Source organism: Erpetoichthys calabaricus, chromosome 17, assembly GCF_900747795.2.
Source record: "Erpetoichthys calabaricus chromosome 17, fErpCal1.3, whole genome shotgun sequence".
Taxonomy (NCBI): Eukaryota; Metazoa; Chordata; class Cladistia; order Polypteriformes; family Polypteridae; genus Erpetoichthys; species Erpetoichthys calabaricus.
In genome coordinates, this window is record NC_041410.2 from 35,473,370 (window position 1) to 35,495,216 (window position 21,847).

General features: G+C 36.9%; 1 protein-coding gene across 6 annotated transcripts in view; it reads left to right on the forward strand.

Moving 5' to 3' along the window:
• The window catches only part of akap13 (A-kinase anchoring protein 13), a 335,986-nt gene that overhangs the window by 75,105 nt on the left and 239,034 nt on the right, over window positions 1-21,847 (forward strand). For all 6 annotated transcript variants that reach the window (XM_051920829.1, XM_051920831.1, XM_051920830.1 and 3 more), the window contains exon 4: window positions 3,495-3,791. In XM_051920829.1, the coding sequence (XP_051776789.1) occupies window positions 3,495-3,791 (297 nt within the window). The remainder of the gene's footprint in view (window positions 1-3,494; window positions 3,792-21,847) is intronic.

Genomic DNA, 21,847 nt, shown 5'->3' on the forward strand with positions numbered 1-21,847 from the left:
TACCAGACTGATAGATCTCAATTACTTCTGTTCTCATTTGTTCCTGAATTTCTTTGGATCTTGGCATGATGTCTAGCTTTTGAGGTGCTTTTGGTCTACTTCTCTGTGTCAGGCAGCTCCTATTTAAGTGATTTCTTGATTGAAACAGGTGTGGCAGTAATCAGGCCTGGGGGTGGCTACGGAAATTGAACTTAGGTGTGATACACCACAGTTAGGTTATTTTTTAACACGGGGGCAATTACTTTTTCACACAGGACCATGTAGGTTTGGATTTTTTTTTCTCCCTAAATAATAAACACCACCATTTACAAACTGCATTTTGTGTTTACTTGTGTTATATTTGACTAATGGTTAAATGTGTTTGATGATCAGAAACATTTTGTGTGACAAACATGCAAAAGAATAAGAAATTAGGAAGGGGGCAAATAGTTTTTCACACCACTGTATATCTGATCTGTCAATAGATTTATTTATGTTGCCTTTATGTATGTATTTTACCATGTGCAATATTTTTTCATATAAAATATATGCAATGTAACCCTATTTCGTATAACTTGTATTTGAGATTAAATCTATATAATTTGTGTAGCTGTAACGTGTATTTTATGTAGTATTTAAAAAGTATGGAGTAGTTTCTGTATAACATGATGTCAGTCTTAGTAATTGGCGATGGTTTATTTACTTAGTGTGGAGCACTGAAGGTGCAACTAATATGGGATGTTGTATGTCTGTACAAAATAGAATTATTCAACTATCCTGAGAGAAACTGTAAGATTTCCAATGCACCCTAAGGTGCAAATGGCAATAAAAATTCTAGATTTTATAACAGCTAAATTTGTTTGGTGAAAAGATGTTATGTGCTGGAGACAGATGGTTTTATTTTTTAATTCAGTACCCAAAATGTGTAGCAATCACTTGAAATAATCAAAACACATTTTTCAGTGTGTACCTATTTAAAATGAGCATTTCTAAGGACATCCTTATAAGGTTGTCATACTCCCTGAATTTTTGATCTGGAGAATCAGCAGCTTCCTTCCTCTGTTACACTGTGCTGCTCCAGTGTTCTCAGCCTGATGAGGCCAACAGGACAATCCATATTACTAAGCGAGAATGCTAAACCGGATATGGACGCAGGAGACACAGTGCGCAGGCTCCACACAAAAACGAGGAATCAGCCCCCCGCCCCAGAGTGAAATGGAAGAGACTACGAATGACACAGCCCACACAAAAAAGAGGATTCTGCGCTGCAGCCCAGATTCAAACGGAAGAGGCTACGGAGGCCCCACAGGTCCACAAAGATAGTATGGAAGGCGCGGGAAAGGCAAAGGCGCCTACACAGCATAGTGAAACCCGACATAGTACGGAAGGCGCAGGCGTCACCGCCATATTGTGAGTGGCACTACTGCGGAGTGAAGGCGCAGGCGTCGCCGCCATATTGTGAGTGGCACAACTGCGGATTGAAGTTAGGAATAATATGCTGCGCAGGCGCCTACAACGCGCGTCTGAAATGCCGCAGGCAAAGCGGGCATGGCTCCAAAACGAACGAGCTCGACTAATGTATTTCAGGATACCCAACGCCAGGGGTAGGCGAGCGAAGCCCCCTTGTTCATTTAGATAGATGCAACACTCCGTTCCCAAGACTGGATGCTATCACAACCTTGGCTGCCTTCTTGATAATCTTGTTCATGAAAATTTTTAGCAGGATTATAGGCAAACTGTACTCATGGATTTAACTTCACGGCAAATTGCAGACAACATTCAAACCACACACTTTATATAGGGACTGTTGATTTAATTGCATGTGGAACGAAAAGTAAAAAAGAATGATTTCTTGCTGTCCACGTTACAATTTGAGGTAGTTCTGTATTGGTTTCACATTGGCTACGAATTATGCTTTTGCATTTGGTGTAAGCTTTTCTTTCACCATTGTGCAGGTGTGGATTATGTGCATCTTGTGCCCACAAAACAAAGGCTGTTAACTCAGTTATGAAAGATTGACCAGTATTTTACCTGACAGTTTGTGCATGTTCTGTGTAAACATTTTAAAGTTCCAGTTTGTGACCTCTAATTTCTTGACAGCTAATTCTTGTGTAACAATATTCACCAGAAATAAACATTCTCAGGAGAAAACATGCTTACTATCAAAAGCCACATTAGTACCATTAGCTAATACAGCTGTATGTTTTCTTTCCATTGAAGGGTTCACACTCTGGGAGTGTAGCTCATGTGAATAGAAAGGTTGTTGCAGTGTCATAGTGTAAATTAAATTGAATTTACAGCAAGTATTTAAAAAGTAGATTTTGTTTTTGTTTATTTTAGAAACCTTCCAATTTCATAATTTTTCTTTTCAGGGCAGCTTGAGCCTCTATCATAGCAAGTGAGCATCTTTACAACTCCACTGTTTTGCTTCATAATTGTGACACTAAGACTAAGCATTTTGTTGCTTGTACTGTTGACTTTTATATTTTAAAGAAACCGAAAAAAACTCTGCAACAAAAAATACTACATCCACAACATTCAGGAATTGCATCTTGGCAATCTAGAAAATATTCAGTGCTAGTGATTGAGATTGATAAATAAAAAATTCCATAAGAAGGTATTGGTTATAGTGGACATACTTGTTGTTTCTGTTTGTGGATTGTGAAATGGCAAATATTTTTTTTCCCTTTACTTTGACACCTTGGATGTTGTATAGATTATTGAGCAGTAAGTATCTTGATTGTTATTTATTCTGATATAATATTTGTAGGGTGGCATATGTTAGAGGTGAAAAGTGTCATTCTATAAATACTTTTTTTTTTTTTTTTAAATTATTTTGCTAACTATGTCTGTCTTGGTTTAGGATTTTTTTTTTTGCCAATGTGAACTTCAGAAAAGGGGTATATATCACTGATGAGGAGAGTGTGTTGACATCTCATCTGTTTGGAAATTTTATGATTGAGCCAGATGATGTGATTTTCATTTTAAAAATTAGTGTTTCATCTGTGGGTGCTTATCACTGTAATATTGAATGAAAAAACTTTTTCCAGGCTTGGCCCATTTTTTATTAATTTGAAACTTCTTTTTGAATTTGAAAGGTTATACTTAGTATATGTGGAGGTAAAGTTTGAATCACTGTTGGATCCTGAAGTGCCTCCTTGAATTTGGTAGTACACCTAATATGGATGAGAAAGGTGTGTGTTTTCAAATTAAAGCATTTTTAAATTGAAGAATTCTTACTCTGTACTTCAAAAATAAGTACAGAACCCACCCACTCAACAGGTCAAGATGATGGTTTGGAAAGATAGCTACTGTATAATAGGAAACTCTGAACTTCGTATTTGCATGAAAGGTCAAGATTACCATATTTGCACTGCAAGCTACATTTAGTCATGTATCTTTCAGTGGATATCTCATGAATTTGTGTTCTTGTAGACTGCTGTTACTTGCTAAGATAAATATTGTAAAAAGTGAGTAGATTGTAACCTAATTGTTTCTCTCTTTCGTTTTTGTAGGTCATGACTGCTGTGAGTCAGTGAAAGTTGAGCTTTGCACCTGGAGATCAGGCTGCCAGGCTGAGACTTTGGCAACAAACTCTTGTAGTTTTATTCAGGACACTGCTTTTGATGTGGCCCAATTCCTGCTTAGTACAGATGGCAAGAGAAGTGTATTTGATTCTGCAAAGTTGTTAGAAAAATTTACCATTGGAACAGAAGAATGGCAAAAACTGGACAAGCAAGTAGTGCTGGCAATGCAGCACCTCATTCGACCAGAAGAACAAATTATAATAGGAACTGAAGTACCAAGCAATGGTGAGACTTTGATTCTCTAATACAAAATTACTTTCTGTAGTAGGCCTGAAGTGAAGCACTTTATGCTGCAATGAAGCAACATGAATTGGAGATGAAATGTTACTGCAGTAGTAAATACTAATAAAACCCAGTCTATGCATTACTTTTCGGTTTGTTAAATGTGTGCTGAGTGCAAGTTTAGGAAGGATCATGATTAGAAATAAGAGTGAATTTATCTCAACTTAAAAGTTTGAGGAGGTTGCACACTTTATGCAGTGTGTTTTTTATTCAAGGTTGCTTTCAACACTGAGTTGTGTAAGATCACAGTTTCAATTGAAAGCCAGCCAACAAATGAGACCCTGTGGCTGGTGGTTTAGTTTGGCTACTAATAGCGGTAACTATTAGCTATTTAATTAAAATTGATCTACAGGAGGTTTAACAGTAATTTTGATTTGTACCTTTTTATTTATTTCATTTAAGGTATGAATCTAAAGTCACTTGCAAGAGCCTCTCAGCATTTGGTGCATTTTATGCATCCAGTTAGTTTTAAACATTACTTACTGCATGGTGCAAGTATTTTCTGCTTTTGGTTCTATATATAACACGCTCTGTTAGAGCTTGGGGAAAAATTGATTAATTTACAATCGATTCTGAAGTTTAGCAATTACTGGATTGCCAACCTAATTCAGAAAATTGATTTTTATATGAAAAATGCTGACATTCCAGTCAACAAAATTTAACCGTGCAACCATGCATAAACCATACTACAGTATGAGAGTAATTACTAGAGATGGTTAAGTTTGCTGTTGCCACGATAATAAATTACTGATGTAGTAATATTAATTAGAGTTCATAGTACATATATTTACTTTTGCTGCTGTAGTAATGTTCATACATTGTTGCTACAAATGGACACATTTTGCTGACAGAACATTTGCCTTGAAAATCGTTCAAAAACGAGAACCTGTTTGATTATGGTTGTCGTCAGATTTATTCGGTGCCATCGCAAATTACTTTAAATCTAAAGCCTAGATTTTGTATTTCAGAAAGTAAATGGAGAACTTGAGATGACTATGGCAATATGCAAAATTTGCAATGGTAAAGTCAAGTATTGTGGTAATACCACTAATATTCATGTGCATTTTGCTCAGCACCATCCAGAGATAAACTCTGGACACAAATTTCAATCAATTCCCCCAGCAGTTGTGAATAGATGAAACAGATGATAGTCTATTGCATATTTTATTTTCAAGGACCTTTGTCCATACACTGTAGTTGAGAGTTCAGGATTCTACAGCATGATTACTCTTGAGCTAGTACGTTATTTCACTGCAATACTTTTTCTCAGATACAGCAGTTCCCAAAATATTCGAGGCTAAATCGTAATTGAAACAGTTACTCTGTAAAGCAGAGTTACCATGACATGTGATTCGTGGTGTTTATCCTCTTGTGTTCTACAATCCTTAGTCATGCATGAAAGTCATACTGAGGTTAACATGGCCGAGCTACTTCATAATGTCACTAAGAATGAGGAATTGAAGAAAAAGAGCCAGTGTTACTCACTGACAGTGCTGCGAATATGTTTTGTTACTGCTCAAGTTATGAACTTTTCCCATATTAAATGCTATGTGCGCACGTTAAACTTGGTGGCACTCAAACTAGCAGCTGTTTCACAGCTCATGGGAAGAATTAGGAGTGCCACTGGGTTTTTCCATAGAAGCAGACAAGGAATTCAAGCTTTCCAGCAAAAGCAGAAATTGTTGGACCTTACACAGCACATGCTGATTTACATATGTGCAAGTGATATGGCGCTGCAAGTGTAAAATTCCCCTACAGATTTCTATTATTGTGGATATACCTATGAAGTTTACTTGTTGACTCAAAAAAAAAAACCACTTTAAAATATTTAATTGTATTACTCACAATGACTTGAAAATGTCAAGTTGGAAAGTCTCTTTTCAATAAAACAAATCAACAATAATTCTCAATATTGAATCACAATACACAGATGATTGCATTACTTTAAAAAGCACAGTACATATTGAATCAACAGGCAAAATTGTACTATGGAATCGAAAGGGGTCTGCTGATTCCCTTCACTCAGTATATGGACCACTATCCCAAATAATTTCAATTTGAATCCAGATATGCTTGCTGAGTTGTGGCTTATAAGCAGGCATTCAGTCAAATTCTTTTACTTAAAAGGCAGCTCCCCACGTAATTATTATTGTTTGCCTAACAAAATGAAAATTGGCCATTTAAATGCTGCTTATAATATAAATATTCAATAATTTTTATCATTAATTATACTATAGCTTTTTTGCTGTTGAAATATACATTTACTAGATTTATACAGGTGTTTTTTTTTTTTTCTGTGTACCAGACATTACTAATTATTGATGTATGTACGTATGTGTATATGTATGAGTATATATGTATATGTTCGACCCGTGCAAGGCGAAGCAAAAGTGTGTACACCTGATGAGCCCCAAATAATTCAAAACACATGTTGTGTACTCTTTGTATTATTTGGCAGATACACATATACACGTGTGTTAAATAGTATATATAGACATATATACATACAGAATATATATAGGAATTACGATTTTAATTATACAGTACTTTTTTTTTTTTTTTTTACCAAAGCTTATAGACATGAACAAATTTATTGGTACTCTTACAGCTCATTTAAAAAAAAATGATGTATGTATCTTTGAAAGTGACTAAATGAAAAGCAAGTGTCCTGTGTATACCTGCATGTCGTTTATAAATTATCAAGTAAAGTAAAGCAAATGTGAAAAGACAAAGTATTGCTTATTCTACAAAAATATCCTAAAATGGCTTGGACATGTTTGTTGGTAACCCTAGAAAAGACCATAAATAATTGGATAGTGATTTTTTTCATAATAGCTCTTTTCTTAAATTAGTATCACACCTCTCCAATTGTGAAATCAGTCATTCAGCCTATTTAAATGGAAAAAAGTAGTCACTCTGCTGTTCGGGTATTATCCTGTGTCTCTCTCTCACTGGACCAAACAAAGTAAAGAAGAGGGTTTTCTGAGGAGATCAGAAACAATTATAAACAAGCATGTTAAAGGCAAAGGATATAAAACCATGGATATTCCTGTGACAACAGTTGAAATATTAAGAGGTTTAAGGTCCATGGGACTGAGACAAACTTCCTGGACAACGGCTGCAAGTTCAAAATTGACAGAAAGATGGTAGGAATGGTAGACAAACACCCAAAGACAATTTCTGAAAAGATATAAGCTGAACTCCAAGATCAAGGTCCATCAGGAACTGATGGCATCATCTGTCACTTTTTGAGTGACATTGGACTCGGTGGCATAAAGAAAAACAAAGCCAGACTGGAATTTGCCAAAATGCATATTGACAAGCCATAATTCTACTGGGAGAATGTCCTTTGGACACAGGAGACCAAGTGGATCTTTTTGGCAAATCGCATTAGCTCTATATCCACAGACAAAAAAAAAATGAAACTTTCAAAGAAAAGAACACCATGCTTACTGTGAAACATGGAGGGGACTTGGTTATGTTTTGGGGATCCTTTGCTGCGTCTGGCTTGGAATGCCTCTGTGCAGGGAACAATCTCTCAAGACCATCAAGACATCCTGGAATAAAATGTACTACCCAGGGTCAGAATGCTCTGTTTCAGTTGCAGGTCATGGATCCTAGAACAGTATAATGACAGAAAACACACAGCTAAAAGAACCCATTAATGGCATAGAACAAAACATTGGACAATTCTCAAGTGGCCTTCTATGAGCCCTGATTTGAATCCTTGTGGACATTTATGGAAAGAACTGAAGCATGTAGTCTGGAAAAGGAACACTTAAAACTATGATACAGCTGAAGCAGTTTGCTCAGGAAGAGTGGTCCAAAGTACCTGTTGACAGGAGCAGAAGTTTCATTGAGGGCTTCAGGAATCACTTATTTGCAGTGATTTGCCTTTAAAGGTTTTGAAAAAAATGTTAGGTTAAGAATGCCATTTTCTCCGTGCCATTTTTGTTTGCCAGTTATTTGAAATATTGTGTTGAATGAAAACTCTAAAGCAAAGTCTGATTTATGTTAAATATAGAATAAACAATGAGTGATGCCAATTACCTTTGCCTGTTTTAAGTTATTTCAGAGACGTTTGTGAGTTATTTTTTTGTGAAGAGGTACCAACAGATTTGTCCATGCTTGTATACTGTATAACACGCATAAACAAATACACAGTACAAACCTTTTAAAAGCCACAAATCTATGAAATGTTTGTAAGATGTTTATCAAGAAGATACCAGCCTAACATGCTTAATAAGTTTACAATAGAAGGATTTTGCTGTTAAGCTGACAAGCCTTTTGTTTACTAAACAGCAATTTCAAATTCTTCTCTTCATTTTCTAGTTGAAAATATGAGCTGCTCTAATTAACACAAACTTACACAAGCAGTTTTTGTTTTAAGTAATGGACAAAAGAAAAGTGTCTGAATTCATTAAAGTAGCGCTTATTGCCATTTGTCTAATTGCACAGGACAACTTCTCTAATTTATTTTTCTGTTTACTAATCCACTTTCTTTAAAAAGGAGACTATTCTAGTCTTCCCGTTCTGGTAAAGTCAGCCTTACTGCTCTCTGTTCACAGGAAGTTTGCAGCAAAAAAAAAAAAAAAAAGACTTGAGCATTGGCTCAACTACCACAATACCATGTGTAAAGGAGCAATGCATCTGAATTACCGTATAGCTTAGATAAGCAAGGGCTGACAAAAAAAAAAACCCAAAAAAACCTGGTGTTTGTAATTGGCCAATGTATCGTTTGTTCCATCAAGTCTTTTGTAGTGAAAATTGCCCAATTTAGATTGGCGGCCAATTGATTGGAGCATCACTACACTGTATTGATTATCCCACTACCACTGCCTCTCTTTCAGGGGAATGGTTTTGTGGCCTACAGTCTCAAGAGTTCTGTCCAGCTCCTCAGCATACTGAAAATGGTTAGACATCTTCAATTTTAGGGTTCATACCCTCAGACAACTGGTTCCTCTTACTTTGTAAATATGTCTGAACATGGCCCACTTAAATATACCGTTCTTTTCCGGAATCTTCTCTTCCACCACTTTAAAAAGATCATGAGTACCCCTAAACAACACCTGGGCAAGATCTGCCAGTTCTTTTGTACAGCGCAGGCTAATTACGTTGTCCTCTGCTTAAGTGACCATGCGAGCAATTTGTTGGCTTGGCTAGGATCCTCCACATGTTTAATCCTATTGAAAGCATGTTTCTTCAGAACAAGCATCTGAAAATGCTGCTGTCTTATAGGACTTGTATTATATTGGCCTCATTTTTAAATTTGGACAATGAGATGCTTAAGTGCTTTACATAGAAAGTCAGAGAGCCACTTCAGCTACCACCAATGTGCAACTTGAATCCAGATGATACAAAGGCAGCCATTTTTGCTCAAGTACACTCACCACATACTAGGTATTAGATGATGGAGATATAAGCAAGATTGTTAGCCAGTTAGAGACTGGGGATGATTAGGGGGCCAGAATGGACAGGTTTGTGGTGGATAATTTAGTCAGGATACCAATATATACAGTATCCTACATACATACCATACATTTTGAAGGATGCCTGGGGATCTTTTATGACCACAGGACCTTGATGATGCCATTTTTACAGTACAATGTCTCTGTCCTTTCACTGAAGCATTGGGATCCAAATACAGATGACAGGTTAAGCACCCTCTGCTGGCCTCACCAACACATCTTCTAGTAAGAACCCAGACTTAATCTAATTGGTCTTCCATCCAAGTACTGGCCCAGCCCAAATATGCTGAGCTTCAGGTGGATTACATGTTCTGAAGTTCAGGTGGTATGGTTGCTGGCTAATTATATTTTTATTATTATAGCATGCTCATATACATTATTCAGCTAATTTTCTGTTATTGCTATAACATTGTACTTGTATGCAACTGTGTGTAACTGCAGTTCACTGTTATGTTTTTAATATAGAAATATTAGTACAAGCAGTTTTGAGTCTGGTACTTATTTTATACTTATTTTCACTTTGAGTAGTTAACTTCACAGTTTCCTACTTTTGTCTTGACCTTGAATATTCTGACTTTACCTAACAGTAAAATGTTTTAAGCCATTTGTGTTGTAGATAGTTTGATGCAACTTCAACTGATATTTTGTATTTAAAGTATTAATTACTTACAATATTTCTAATCATTTAAATGTATTGTAAGCTATATATGCATTCTCCTATAATATTAGCAAAGGAATAAGTAACATGCCTTTAAAAAAATATATATGTATGTGTTGCTGATGGCTGCACCGACGAGAGCTCCGAGTCATCTCAGCAAAAAGTTATTATTTAAGCTTTATTGGATCTAGGCTGAGTGACTTGTTTTTCTCGTCATACACATTTCATTGTATGTTGACCCTGTGTTATCCTATATATGACAAATAAACCTAAACCTATATACTGTGTGTGTGTGTGTGTGTGTGTGTGTGTGTGTGTGTGTGTATATATAGGGAGTGGTACGAGAGGATATGAGGTCACCCCCGGGTAATGATGAACAAGTTATTTTTTCATCATGATAACGTGTCTGCACATACTGTAAAGCTGACCATTGAAACTTTGGAGAAGTCTGGCATTCAGTTGGATGGAGTGGTTGATTTCCTGTTGTTCCAATAATTAAAGAACCTTTACATGGAAAAGTTTTTGAGATGTGATGAATGGATTGATTGATGTGGTGAATGAGCAACTTGAGAGTTTAACTCAAGGTGAATTTGCTGCTTGCTTTGACAAATGCAAAGTGCATTGAGCTTAAGTGTAAATCTGTAGATAAAGCGCGAATGATGTGTTGTAAATGATGCAAACATTCCTGAGTCATTGCAGATCTACACCTAATTCTTTAACACTTTCCTAGTAATTTTTTTTTTTCTTGAATTTTTTATCAGGCCTATCATAAGTACCTAATCTAAATTAGTAATAGTAATTATGAAAAACTAAAATTTCATGGTTCTTCAGTAAATGGTCATGGTGATGTGTGCTATAGGCTGTTACTACCCAAGAGAAAGGAACATTTATTTGATTAAATGATTAAATTATAAAGGTCTCTGGCAGCATAATGAGAATACATATCCAGTAAATTCTGAGTTAGTGTTAGAGCTGGCCAGTGGAGGCTTGGGGAAAGGACGTGGTGCGGGAAGATGTTCTGATAATTTGTAGGAGTACATATCTGGCACTAATTGAAGATAACTTTCATGAAACACATTAAACTGCCTTTCCAAGTTGTTGTATGGAGTCAGTATATGAGCTGCTTTGTAAATGTTGATACATTTTTAATCGGTACTTTTTTTCTGTAGGTTTTTAAGTAAAATAAATCCATAGTAGTTAGTTTTGCAGATTGAGTTATATCATTGAAACACTGTTCAAAAATCTGAATGCTGAAGATTTCAGCAAACGGAGAAACTGGGCTGCATTTAAGTTTTAAACGGCATAAAAAGTCGGTTACATATTTTCAAAACTTTTGTATAACGAAATATATAAAGGTATAAGAAAATATCAATTTGAAGTGCATTGTTTTTCTGTTTTTTTTTAGTGATCAAATTTTTATTAAAGTATAAATCTTTTTGCAACCACTCACAGAAAGGTACATTGTAATATACCAATAAAACACCCACCCTCCACTGGCCTTATATATGAACAGAGATAGACAGACTGAATAAAGGAAAGCAAAGGATGAAAGGATAAAGAAGAAGACAATGAAACTCAGTGAGAGTTAAGAACAGACCTAATTTGAAGATAAAAGAAAAAGGAAGATGGAGTAGAGAACTCAGATTTTAGTGACTGCAATGTTTGGAGCCCTGAGCTGTCAAAAATATTGCCTAATGTGGAAGTACTGCACTGCCTTCAGGTTGGGAAAGCAATAGGGTTGCCACCAATAAGCAAGGCTGGATTTTGGAAAATGGGAGCGAGTGAATGTAATTTTGGGCAGGGGCCTAAATGTTTCTCCACCTGGTGATATGTATGTATTAGTCCAGATTGGAAAGGTACTACTATAGGAAGGAAATGGATTTGTCATGAATTGGTCTTTGAAACTTTACATAAATAAAACTGTCAAAGTTTAACGCAGTGAATGAAAACTGCTGAAATTTGGCCCAGTGAGCACTAGCAGTCATAGAAAATAATATAGTTAAATGTGAGAGAATGTGTATTTTATTTTTAGTTGTAGCTTGTCTGTAAACTGTGTTTAACCTGAAGATGTGATTTAGAACTATATAGTTTTGTGCAAGCAGATGAGTAGAAATGGTATAAAAAAAAGTAAGATGACACCCTTATGTTAGATGATACTGAACAAGCAAATCTAAATTTATATTATTTGTATAAAGTAAGACTTCATGATTTGAATACATCAGTTTTGTTCAGTTTTTGTCATGGAACCAAACACAATTGTATTCATTTTGACAAAATGTAGTCTCCTTCAGCATCCGCAAAATGATTAGTGATGTCACTTTCTAAATTTATTCTGAAATTTTTAGTACATTAACTGAACAATACTGTTTAAATTTCATACTAAATATAATAATTCAAACATTATGTATGTACTGTTGAATTAGAGAACTCCAAGCTAATTCAGGATATTTCCATTTAAGTAAACTCTTTAAAGCAGTTTCTGCAACAACATACTTTTATTAAACTCTGTTTAATTTGCAACATTTGCTACTGTACGATTTTATATTTGCTTAATTAACTGGTTAAAAAATACTATTAGTGAAAGGTAGTATTTAACAAAGGAGTCAAATTAAATCCAATTTCAAATGTCAAACTCGTGTTTTTATTTTCCAAATCTGTTTTTTTTTCTCTTTTTTTTAATAAAAAAAAAAAACAACTTTTGTTCCAACTTATCAACAAAGATTGTCAGTTTTACTTGAATCTGTTATTTAAGATTTTCCATTAAATTCCTTAGCTTTGATGTTTTAAAGGTTTTTATGCGAGTAATCACATTTTGTTAATCTGGGATTAGAAAATTATTTTGGCTGTCATTACCTGTACTCAGTAAATTTATAACTGAGGTAAAATTACATTCTTCAACATACCATTCATATATGTGATGTGTGCTTTTGCTTATTGGTTATTCTAATAAACAGGAGTTTGTCTTCAAAAGCCAAGTAAATGACACGAGTTCAGTGTTTTCAGATTTGTATTTAATAATGAAGTATGCTGTTTTTGTTTGTTCTTCAAACTGCATGTTTCAACGATTGTGTCTGTTAACACCGTACATGTTGTATTAATAGGGAGATGTCCCTTGTCCTTTGAAGCACTGAAACACTAAATAAATGTTAATTTCGTATTAACAAATGGAACAATCCAAATAGTCACTTTGTTTGAGTCTTGTGTCAATGTTTACTTGCTGCAACTGTTGTTAGTGCTGCCGTTCCTCTCACACCCCACAGTTCTATATGCATAACTGTGCATGTTCTTTTTTTAAATAGTCCCCCTCATTGATGTGTGACATTGATCTGCATAAGATCTGGACTGATGCTTGAACTAAGGGACATTTCTATAAGCACTCATTATAAACAAAGAATTAATGTGAACTCTGCATTCATTTGTTGGGACTGTGTAGGACACGATAAAAGAAATCAATTTCATCTTTTCAGCTTCTCTTGTAAATGTCTGATATTAAGTTTAAATGGTTATGCCTCATTTGATTTGTAACATTATTTTGCTTTCAAAGCTAGCACTAATCTGTTTCTAGACGAATTACTTAATAGTGTGCACTCACATGCTGAAATTCTCCAGCATGATCACAAAACATTTTCAGACATTCTAGATGCGACTTCTGTTTTTCTTTTCACTGTGTGTTGATGCTTGGCTGGGACATCACCATTGTGAGCGACTTTTATATATAGTTTTTACTAACGTTTTCCCCCATATGTTTTTGTGCCTTTTGAAGAAATTGGTGTACATGCATTTACAGATGAACAATGTGAAGACTTTCTTCATACTACTGATAAAAGCTGGTAGCCTTAGGTTACTGAATTAGCACTGAAGTATCGTTTTTCTGTGACATTTTTATTCCGTGATATTAATAACAGTTATTCATTCATTTAGCTCATTACAATAACGGGCGCTAGAACAGTAGTGCATAAACATTAGTTGGAACAGTCTATATTAAACTAGGGGGCTCCGCCCCCTGCTTGCTTCGCTCGCCAACCCCTGGTGTTGGGAAATGACAAAGAGCGTGATGTATGAATGAGATAATATTGTTTGGACATAATATAGCGTGTTGTGTTAAAAGGGGCATTTGGTCTAATGAGATTGCTGTTCCAAATATCTCTGTAACTAAGTCGTCGCAGATAAAGGCTTGAGGAATTGAACTAATATCTGGGTGAAGTCTATCTGTATTAGTGAGTGTACCATCTCCCAGATGTAATAACCAATTGTTATGATCTGGATCTGGACATCGCATGTTTTGTACTAACTGTATCTTTTGAAAGCAATGTCAATTGTCTGCGTATTTTAAGGTGCACTGAACAATAGCTGAGCGCATGGCATGTGGAACAATAGCTAAGCACTGTCTAAAATCTCCTCCTAATAAAAGTACCTTTCCTCCAAAGGGAATATTATTATTCATCAACGTTTGTAGAAGTTTATGAATGGTGTTGAGTAAGTGACTGGATGCCATTGTACATTCATCAATAATTAACAATTTTGCAAGACGGATGTCATGTGCAGTGCCACTGTTCATGTTCATAGTGGATACCGATTTGTAGGATGTAATGCAGTTCATAAAGTTTTCACTTTCAGGTACATCGTTAGTTAGAAGGTTCTGTAGATATTCAGGATATGAATGTAAAGGAGGCAGTCTAATTTGACCCTTTTGACAACAATGTGTAAATTCATTACTTGTATTGTCAGTTGTTTCTTCAGGGAAGTTAAGTGAATGACAGTGATTGCAAATGACATTCATTAATCCCAATGAATTTTCCTGAATAGTGGACTCATTATTGAACGCGTTGTCAGCTAACTGGCGCAAGTGTTTAGCAGGTGTCTGTCGTTGATGTCCGTGACGTGTATCTTTTGCTTGTGCTGTTTGAGAGGCGCGTTGTTGTATGTGTAGTATTTGGGATGTGTTGTTTTGGAGCTGTAATCGATTTGCCTGTGCTGTGTGAGAAGCCCGTTGTAGTCTACTGCGTGCATTGTTTGTATTGAGTCTTGCTCGTTTTTGTATGTCGGTCAGTTGAGCTGTCTCTTTTTGGAGCCTTGCCTGCTTGTTTTTTCGGCATTCCAGATGCGCGGTGTAGACGTCTGCGTTTATTTATTTTGTCCCTTCGCTGCCGTTTCTGTATGTCTGAGATGGGAGGTGTTTCGTTTTGAATCCGTGCCTGTTTCGATGCAGCACTTTGAGACGCATGCTGTATGCGTGTACGTTCATTGTGTCTGTCCATGTGCGCTCGTTTCTGTTAATGTGTTAGTTGAGCTTTGCGTTTTTGGAGCCGAGACATTTTTTCTTCCGGAGGTTCAGAAGCGCGTTGTATGCGCCGCCGTGTATTTTGTTTTTTCATGCGGGTTCGTGTGTTTGGTCCCGTTATCCGAGCCGTATCGTTGTGTACCTGTGATCGTGTATTCATGACTTGTTTGTTCTTCAGCGTGAGAAATATGGATAAGTAATAAGGAGGATCGCAGTCACTGTTAATATGGAGCCTTTTCTGCAGTTGAACGGTTAATAGTGCTTCAGTGTAAGGAGATCCACCTATGCTGCATAATGTGAAGGTGTTGAGATGACGTATGTTTAATACGGACGGTTCCTTCAGAAATGGGGCTTTGGGTGTCACTTCTTATTGATGTTAGTGTGTTTGTGGGTCTGAATCATTGTTTTTGTGAACGTTTCGTGTGCCATGTCCGTAGTCTGTCCCGTTTCGTGTCTAATGGGCTTTGTGTGGCGGTCACAGCTTCTTTTTTTGGTGTGCTAGGAGATTGTTGAATCCTCCTCTTTGTGTGCGTCCCGTTTCGTGTGCAATGGGATTCATGCGGCGCTGTGTGCTTTGCCGGCGTCTGAGATGGGGGGGGGGGGGGGATGTTGCTTGGGGGGGGGGGGGGGATTGGTGGGGCATGGGCGGCTTCTTTTTTTTTGTGTGCCAGGGGCTTGTTGAATCCTCTTTGTGTGTGTCCCGTCCGTTGCTTGTTCGGTGCTTGGAGGTGGGTGTGGGATTTGTGGGGCGCGAGCGGCTTCTTTTTTTTTGTGTGCTAGTTTCGTGTGCAATGGGTTTCGTGCGGCGCTGTGTGCGTCGCCGGCGTTTGACTCCTTTTTTCTGTGGTCGCGGAGCCTCATTTCTTGGGGCACCTGCGCAGTACGTATTTCTTGGGACGCCTGCGCAGTACGTCTTTTGCGTCCACGGCCCATGGCCGGATGTCCCTGCGTCCATCCGGTTTAACATTCTCGGTTAGTAATGTGGATGGCAAGGGACTTTGACCTCATTCTTTTTGTTGGTCGTATTTTTCTTTCAGCCTTTCTTTTGTTGATGTTTACTTGCTGAGCTGACCGTTCTTCGTGGGCTGCCGCCGTGTATTGTGTGTCTTTAATTTTTTGTGACAGTAATACTGTCTTGTACGGCTCTATTCAATAAGGGCGCGCACAAAAGGGCGACCTCAGTTGAGCGCGGCGAATAAAGGCGTTCGTAGATAATTTAGTTCAAATGGCTCTGAAATATGTGAAGATCAACAAAGGTGCAGATCTTTATTTACGCGCGCCTTTATTCGCTGCGCCCAATTGAGTTCGCCCTTTTGAGGCTCGCCTTTTTGTGCGCGCCCTTATTGAAGGATACCGTCTTGTACGTCCGCTGGCTCGTAAGTCTGTAATATACCTTTAATTTTCTCTGGCAGTAATACAGGCGTGCGCGTCGGTAATATGCCTTTTAATCTCCTCTGACAGTAATACTGGCTTGTATGTGGCTGTAATATGCGTCACTGTATTGTGTACCTTTAATTTCCTCTCGCAGTGATACTGGTTTGTACTTCCGTAAAACGCCTCTAACTTTCTCTGACAGTAATATCACGCATCGCACCGTGCCCCGCGCATGCGCACTTCACCAGACGACATCCACCCACACACGGACACCTGGACGCACATAGGGATTTTATATATATAGATTATACATTCAGCATGAAAAAACTTACTTCACACGACATCTTCTTATAATAACACCCAGTACTACTTCTGTCTTACTGTTAACTGCTTTTGCCTGAACCTTGGCTTTAAGTGTTTAAGAGCAAAATAGATTTAGATTTTCACATTGTGTGTTTCAGTTAAGGAAATTTTAAGCAAAAGGATGTCGAAATATGTTTTTGATAATATAGTATGTCTGTTATTATGATACTTGGATAGTGTTAGTAGCAGGGCTGTGGAGTTGGTAGTTAAATCCTCTGACTCCTTAGTTTCTGGTACTTCTGACTCCGACTCCTCTGTATTTAATATGCTAATGTATTTTCCATGTTGATTAAAGGAAGGCAACATACACATCATTTAACCACAGAACTACTGGCTAGGAAACTAACTCTCTACTGTATTGGCCTTTTTAAACAAAAGACAAGAACCCCTGAACACACATCAGGCTATAGCACACACCTACACTTATATCATTACACTTGTTTACACTCAGATGAACTTGTTAAACACATTATATCTGACATAAAATGAAAACCGCTTTTGTAATGTACCATAATGCAGATTACAATATGTGAATGTCAGGTTATATAACAGCTCAGCTGAACTTCACACTAGTAGTAACACAACTATGCACTGGGCTTTATTCTTACATCAGAGAAGTATTTAATTATGACTATTGTTTGTGAAATGGGACATTTGAACTTGCTGTATTTTTTGTCATTACAATTTAAATTGTAAAAACGTACTGACTCCGACTCCAGGTACCCAAAATTGTGTCTGACTCCACAGCCCTGGTTAGTTGGGAAACTTTTTTTCCCTTCAGTAAAGCTCAAATGGATATAATTTTAGCGTATGAGATTGTCCAGTCTATGTAAATATTATCAATAATTTTGGAAAATTTTAGCTTTTGATCCAAAGCTGTTGTAAGTTGTTTAAATGTTAGCTGTAGTAAATACACCATTAGATTCTGACTCTTCACCTCTTCTGCGAAAAACAAAACAATGCAGTGTAATAATTCCTAAACATTATATGTTTAGCAGTCCTTGCTTCATTAATGGTATAAGTTTTAGAAAAGAGGGTACATGTTTAGCATGTTTAGTGTCTTTTATACCTTTTCTGTATATTCAAAGCATCAGTAATTTGATTTGAAATCAACAGTTCAATTGTTTTTGAGATATATGCAGTAGATCAGTTACATTAATATCCAAATATATAACCAAATGAACGTTTCTTATACACAATATTAATTTCATACGTCTCCGCTCAGAATTAATGTATTCCAGATATTTTGGATTTTGTATTGCTGATCTTGGTTCCACTAGACTTTTCATACTAAATTCTTAAAATACTATGATTGGTGATCCTGTCAGCTTTTCTTCTTTCCATTCCTCACAATTGCAGCCATTTCTCCTCTGCCTATAAATAAATTAAACTCTTCTTGATTTATGAGTAGTGATTCTGACCCATTAACTATGTGTGGAGTTTTTATATTCTGTGTGGGCTTTAATTCAGTTTTCTTTTCACATTCGAAGGTAGTATGTATTTGGTTGATTGGTGACTCTGGCTAAATAATGCCTAGCACTCAATATTGGAAGGATAGATCCTGGGATTTTATGACCCTCTACTGGATTATGTGGGTTGGATAGTAGGTGGATTGAACTTGATTTATTATGCATGATCACAGCTCAGTCTTTTTTTCATTGTTACCTAAAAATACTGTCAAAATATTTTGGGTGCATATTGTCTTCACACAGGAAGCATTTTAAATGGTTTACTCAGTTTATCAAGCACATAAAATGTCCATCCATCCATTATCCAACCCACTATATTCTAACTACAGGGTCACGGGGGTCTGCTGGAGCCAATCCCAGCCAACACAGGGCGCAAGGCAGGAAACAAACCCCAGGCAGTGCACCAGCCCACCACAGGGCACACACACACACACACACACACACACACACACACACACACACCAAGCACACACTAGGGACAATTTAGAATCGCCAATGCACCTAACCTGCATGTCTTTGGACTGTGGGAGGAAAATGGAGTAACCGAAGGAAACCCACACAGACATGGAGAGAACATGCAAACTCCACGCAGGGAGGACCCAGGAGGCAAACCCAGGTCCCCAGGTCTCCCAACTGCAAGGCAGCAGCGCTACCTACTGTGCCACCGTGTCGCCCCACATAAAACAGTACATTCTGCCACTTAAGCTTCTTGCAGTGGTGTGGTAGCACAGCAAATAGTCTTTGAGTAAGTTGCAACATTTTCTTTTTTTTTTTTTTTTAGAATTGAATATCCTATCCTATAAAAATTGCATCATGTGACAATACCTTAGTTTCTGCTATACTACTAAAGTTTACTATTTTTATTGTCAATGTAAAGATTTTTCTCCGTTGTCTGTATTGCCATGCAGAATTCTATATGTTAAATACTGGTCATGAACTTATGAACTGCTGCTGGGGCAAGAGAACCACTCTGTGCAATGAAATTACATGAACTGCTTATGGCTGTATAATGAGTTGCCAGCAGGGTTGTGATTTGAGCTGGGTATTGCCTTAAGGTTTTTTTTTTTATAACCAGTAAACCATGTAATGAGTACAGTAATGATGCAGGAGTCAAAAGGTATAAAACGTAAATATTCTGTTTCTGATAGTTTTCACTTACAAAATGCTGAACTAAGAATGAAGAAGCGGTTTTCCTAAAATCTATTAGGAGCTAACATTCTTCTCAGGCTAATGGCCTTTTAATTGAGCAATATTTAAAAATGAGAAAATTCTAAACTTTTTTTTTTTTTTTTGCCAATTTCATATTAACATTAATGTTGGTAAGCATTACTTTTGTGGTTATTCTTTTAGCGTGGAAATATGCAAACAGAAGAATAACTCCTGCAGTAAGGCAGATTTTAATAGTGTCCCATCATTCCTTTCATAGCATTCTATTGGCTATTCCAAATGGTGATACTGTAAGTAGAGGTTTAGTAGTCTGTTAAACAGTACAGAACTTAGCTTGTCATTTGATAGTTATAGTTTCCTTTGTTTTTATATTCAATTATCTCTTGAATCTTATTCAGACACATTTTCTTATGCAATATAGTATTGCTCCATTTTAAAAATCACTGCTTTAGCAATTATAAGGGGCATCCTGGTTATACAAATGCAGCTCTGGGGTTTAGTTAATGGCTGATAATACATTAAGTTTGTCCTCCTTAGGTCTAGAAGAAATAATGTGACTGCGGTTTTCATCCAAACCAGTTTAGTAGTTTAAGGTCCATACTATCTGTATCTCAGATGTCTTATTTAATTATATCTCTAGCCTGTGTTTTCTCTCTTCTTTCACCTTTGGCTCATTCTGTCTTTACTGCAGCCTGTTTAAACAAGCTGTCATTCTCTGAGCTGTATTTCTCTCTAAGCTTTGCACACCTGGATTTAGGAAGTTTAATCCATTCTTCTTAGCATCCTCTCAAGCTCTGCTTAATTGCCTGAAAAAATTGTGTAAACTGACATCTTCAGTTGTCTCCTCAGATGTACTGTTTTGTTAAAGTCTTGATTTTGGCCAGGCCACTCAGGAACATTCAGAGACTTATACCAAAGACAACACTGTAGCAGCTTTGGGACATGTTTCGGGTCATTATCGTGCTACATGTTGAACCGTCACTGTAGTCTGAGTTGTTCACTACAGAGTAGGTTTTCTTCAATGATCTCTCTCCATTTGGCTGCATTCATCTTCCTTCACTTCTGACCAGTCTCCCTGTCCTTGCTACTGATAATCATCCCCGTAGCATGATGCTGCCACCACTATGTATCACTTTAGGGATGGTATTAAGCAGGTAATGAGCACTGTCTTGTCTTTACAAGGTATAGTGTTTGGAGTTCTGCCTGAAGAATTAAGTTTTTGTCTCATCAATTCATAGAATCTTTTTCATTGTTCTTTAAATGCTATTTGGCAAACTTCAAGTGGGAATTAGTCACTGTACCATAAATGCCTGATTGATAGGAGTGCTGCTGAGATGACTGTCCTTCTGTCTGGTTCTCTCATCTCTGCAGAGAACTTCTGAAGCTCTGTTAGAGCAACCATTGGGTTCTTGTTCTCTTCCCTAACCAACGCCCTGAACCACAGTGAGAATTGTGGGACCTTATAAACATAGATGTGTGCCATTTGTGAAGTCAATTCAGTTTGCCACAGGTGGACTCCAGTCACGTTCTTAACCCAGCAAAAGCATAGAGGAAAATTCAGGTGGTTCGGGAAAATGAAAAAATTTGCAGGCTTCTGGGATTCTAGTGTTAAATGTTTAAACATTGTACTGACATCCTTAATAGATAAAAATTATAAATCACAACACCATCAGGAAACTCTACAGTTCACTCAGACTTGTATCAAAAAGTGATGTTAATCTGCCTATTACTTCACTTTTAAATTTAACAGCTCTCAATGCATAGTAAACAGGTAGCCACTGTTACTGTATTGCTTTTCTTTTTCTTTTTTTATAGTCATTTTATATGGGAAAGGTCAGTTAGTTTAAATGTTGGGGCTAATGTTCTAGTTTTTACTGTCTAGGAAAAATCCAAGCTGCATATGTAGAAAATGATTTTTTTAATATTGTAGCCCTTAGTTATTCTCTCACTCAAAGCAGTGTATGACAGCAAACATGATGCCAAGAAAGCAGATACAGTGGGGCAAAAAAGTATTTAGTCAGCCACCAATTGTGCAAGTTCTCCCACTTAAAAAGATGAGAGGCCTGTCATTTTCATCATAGGTATACTTCAACTATGAGAGACAAAATGAGAAAAAAAAAAATCCAGAAAATCACATTGTCTGATTTTTAAAGAATTTATTTGCAAATTATGGTGGAAAATAAGTATTTCGTCACCTACAAACAAGCAAGATTTCTGGC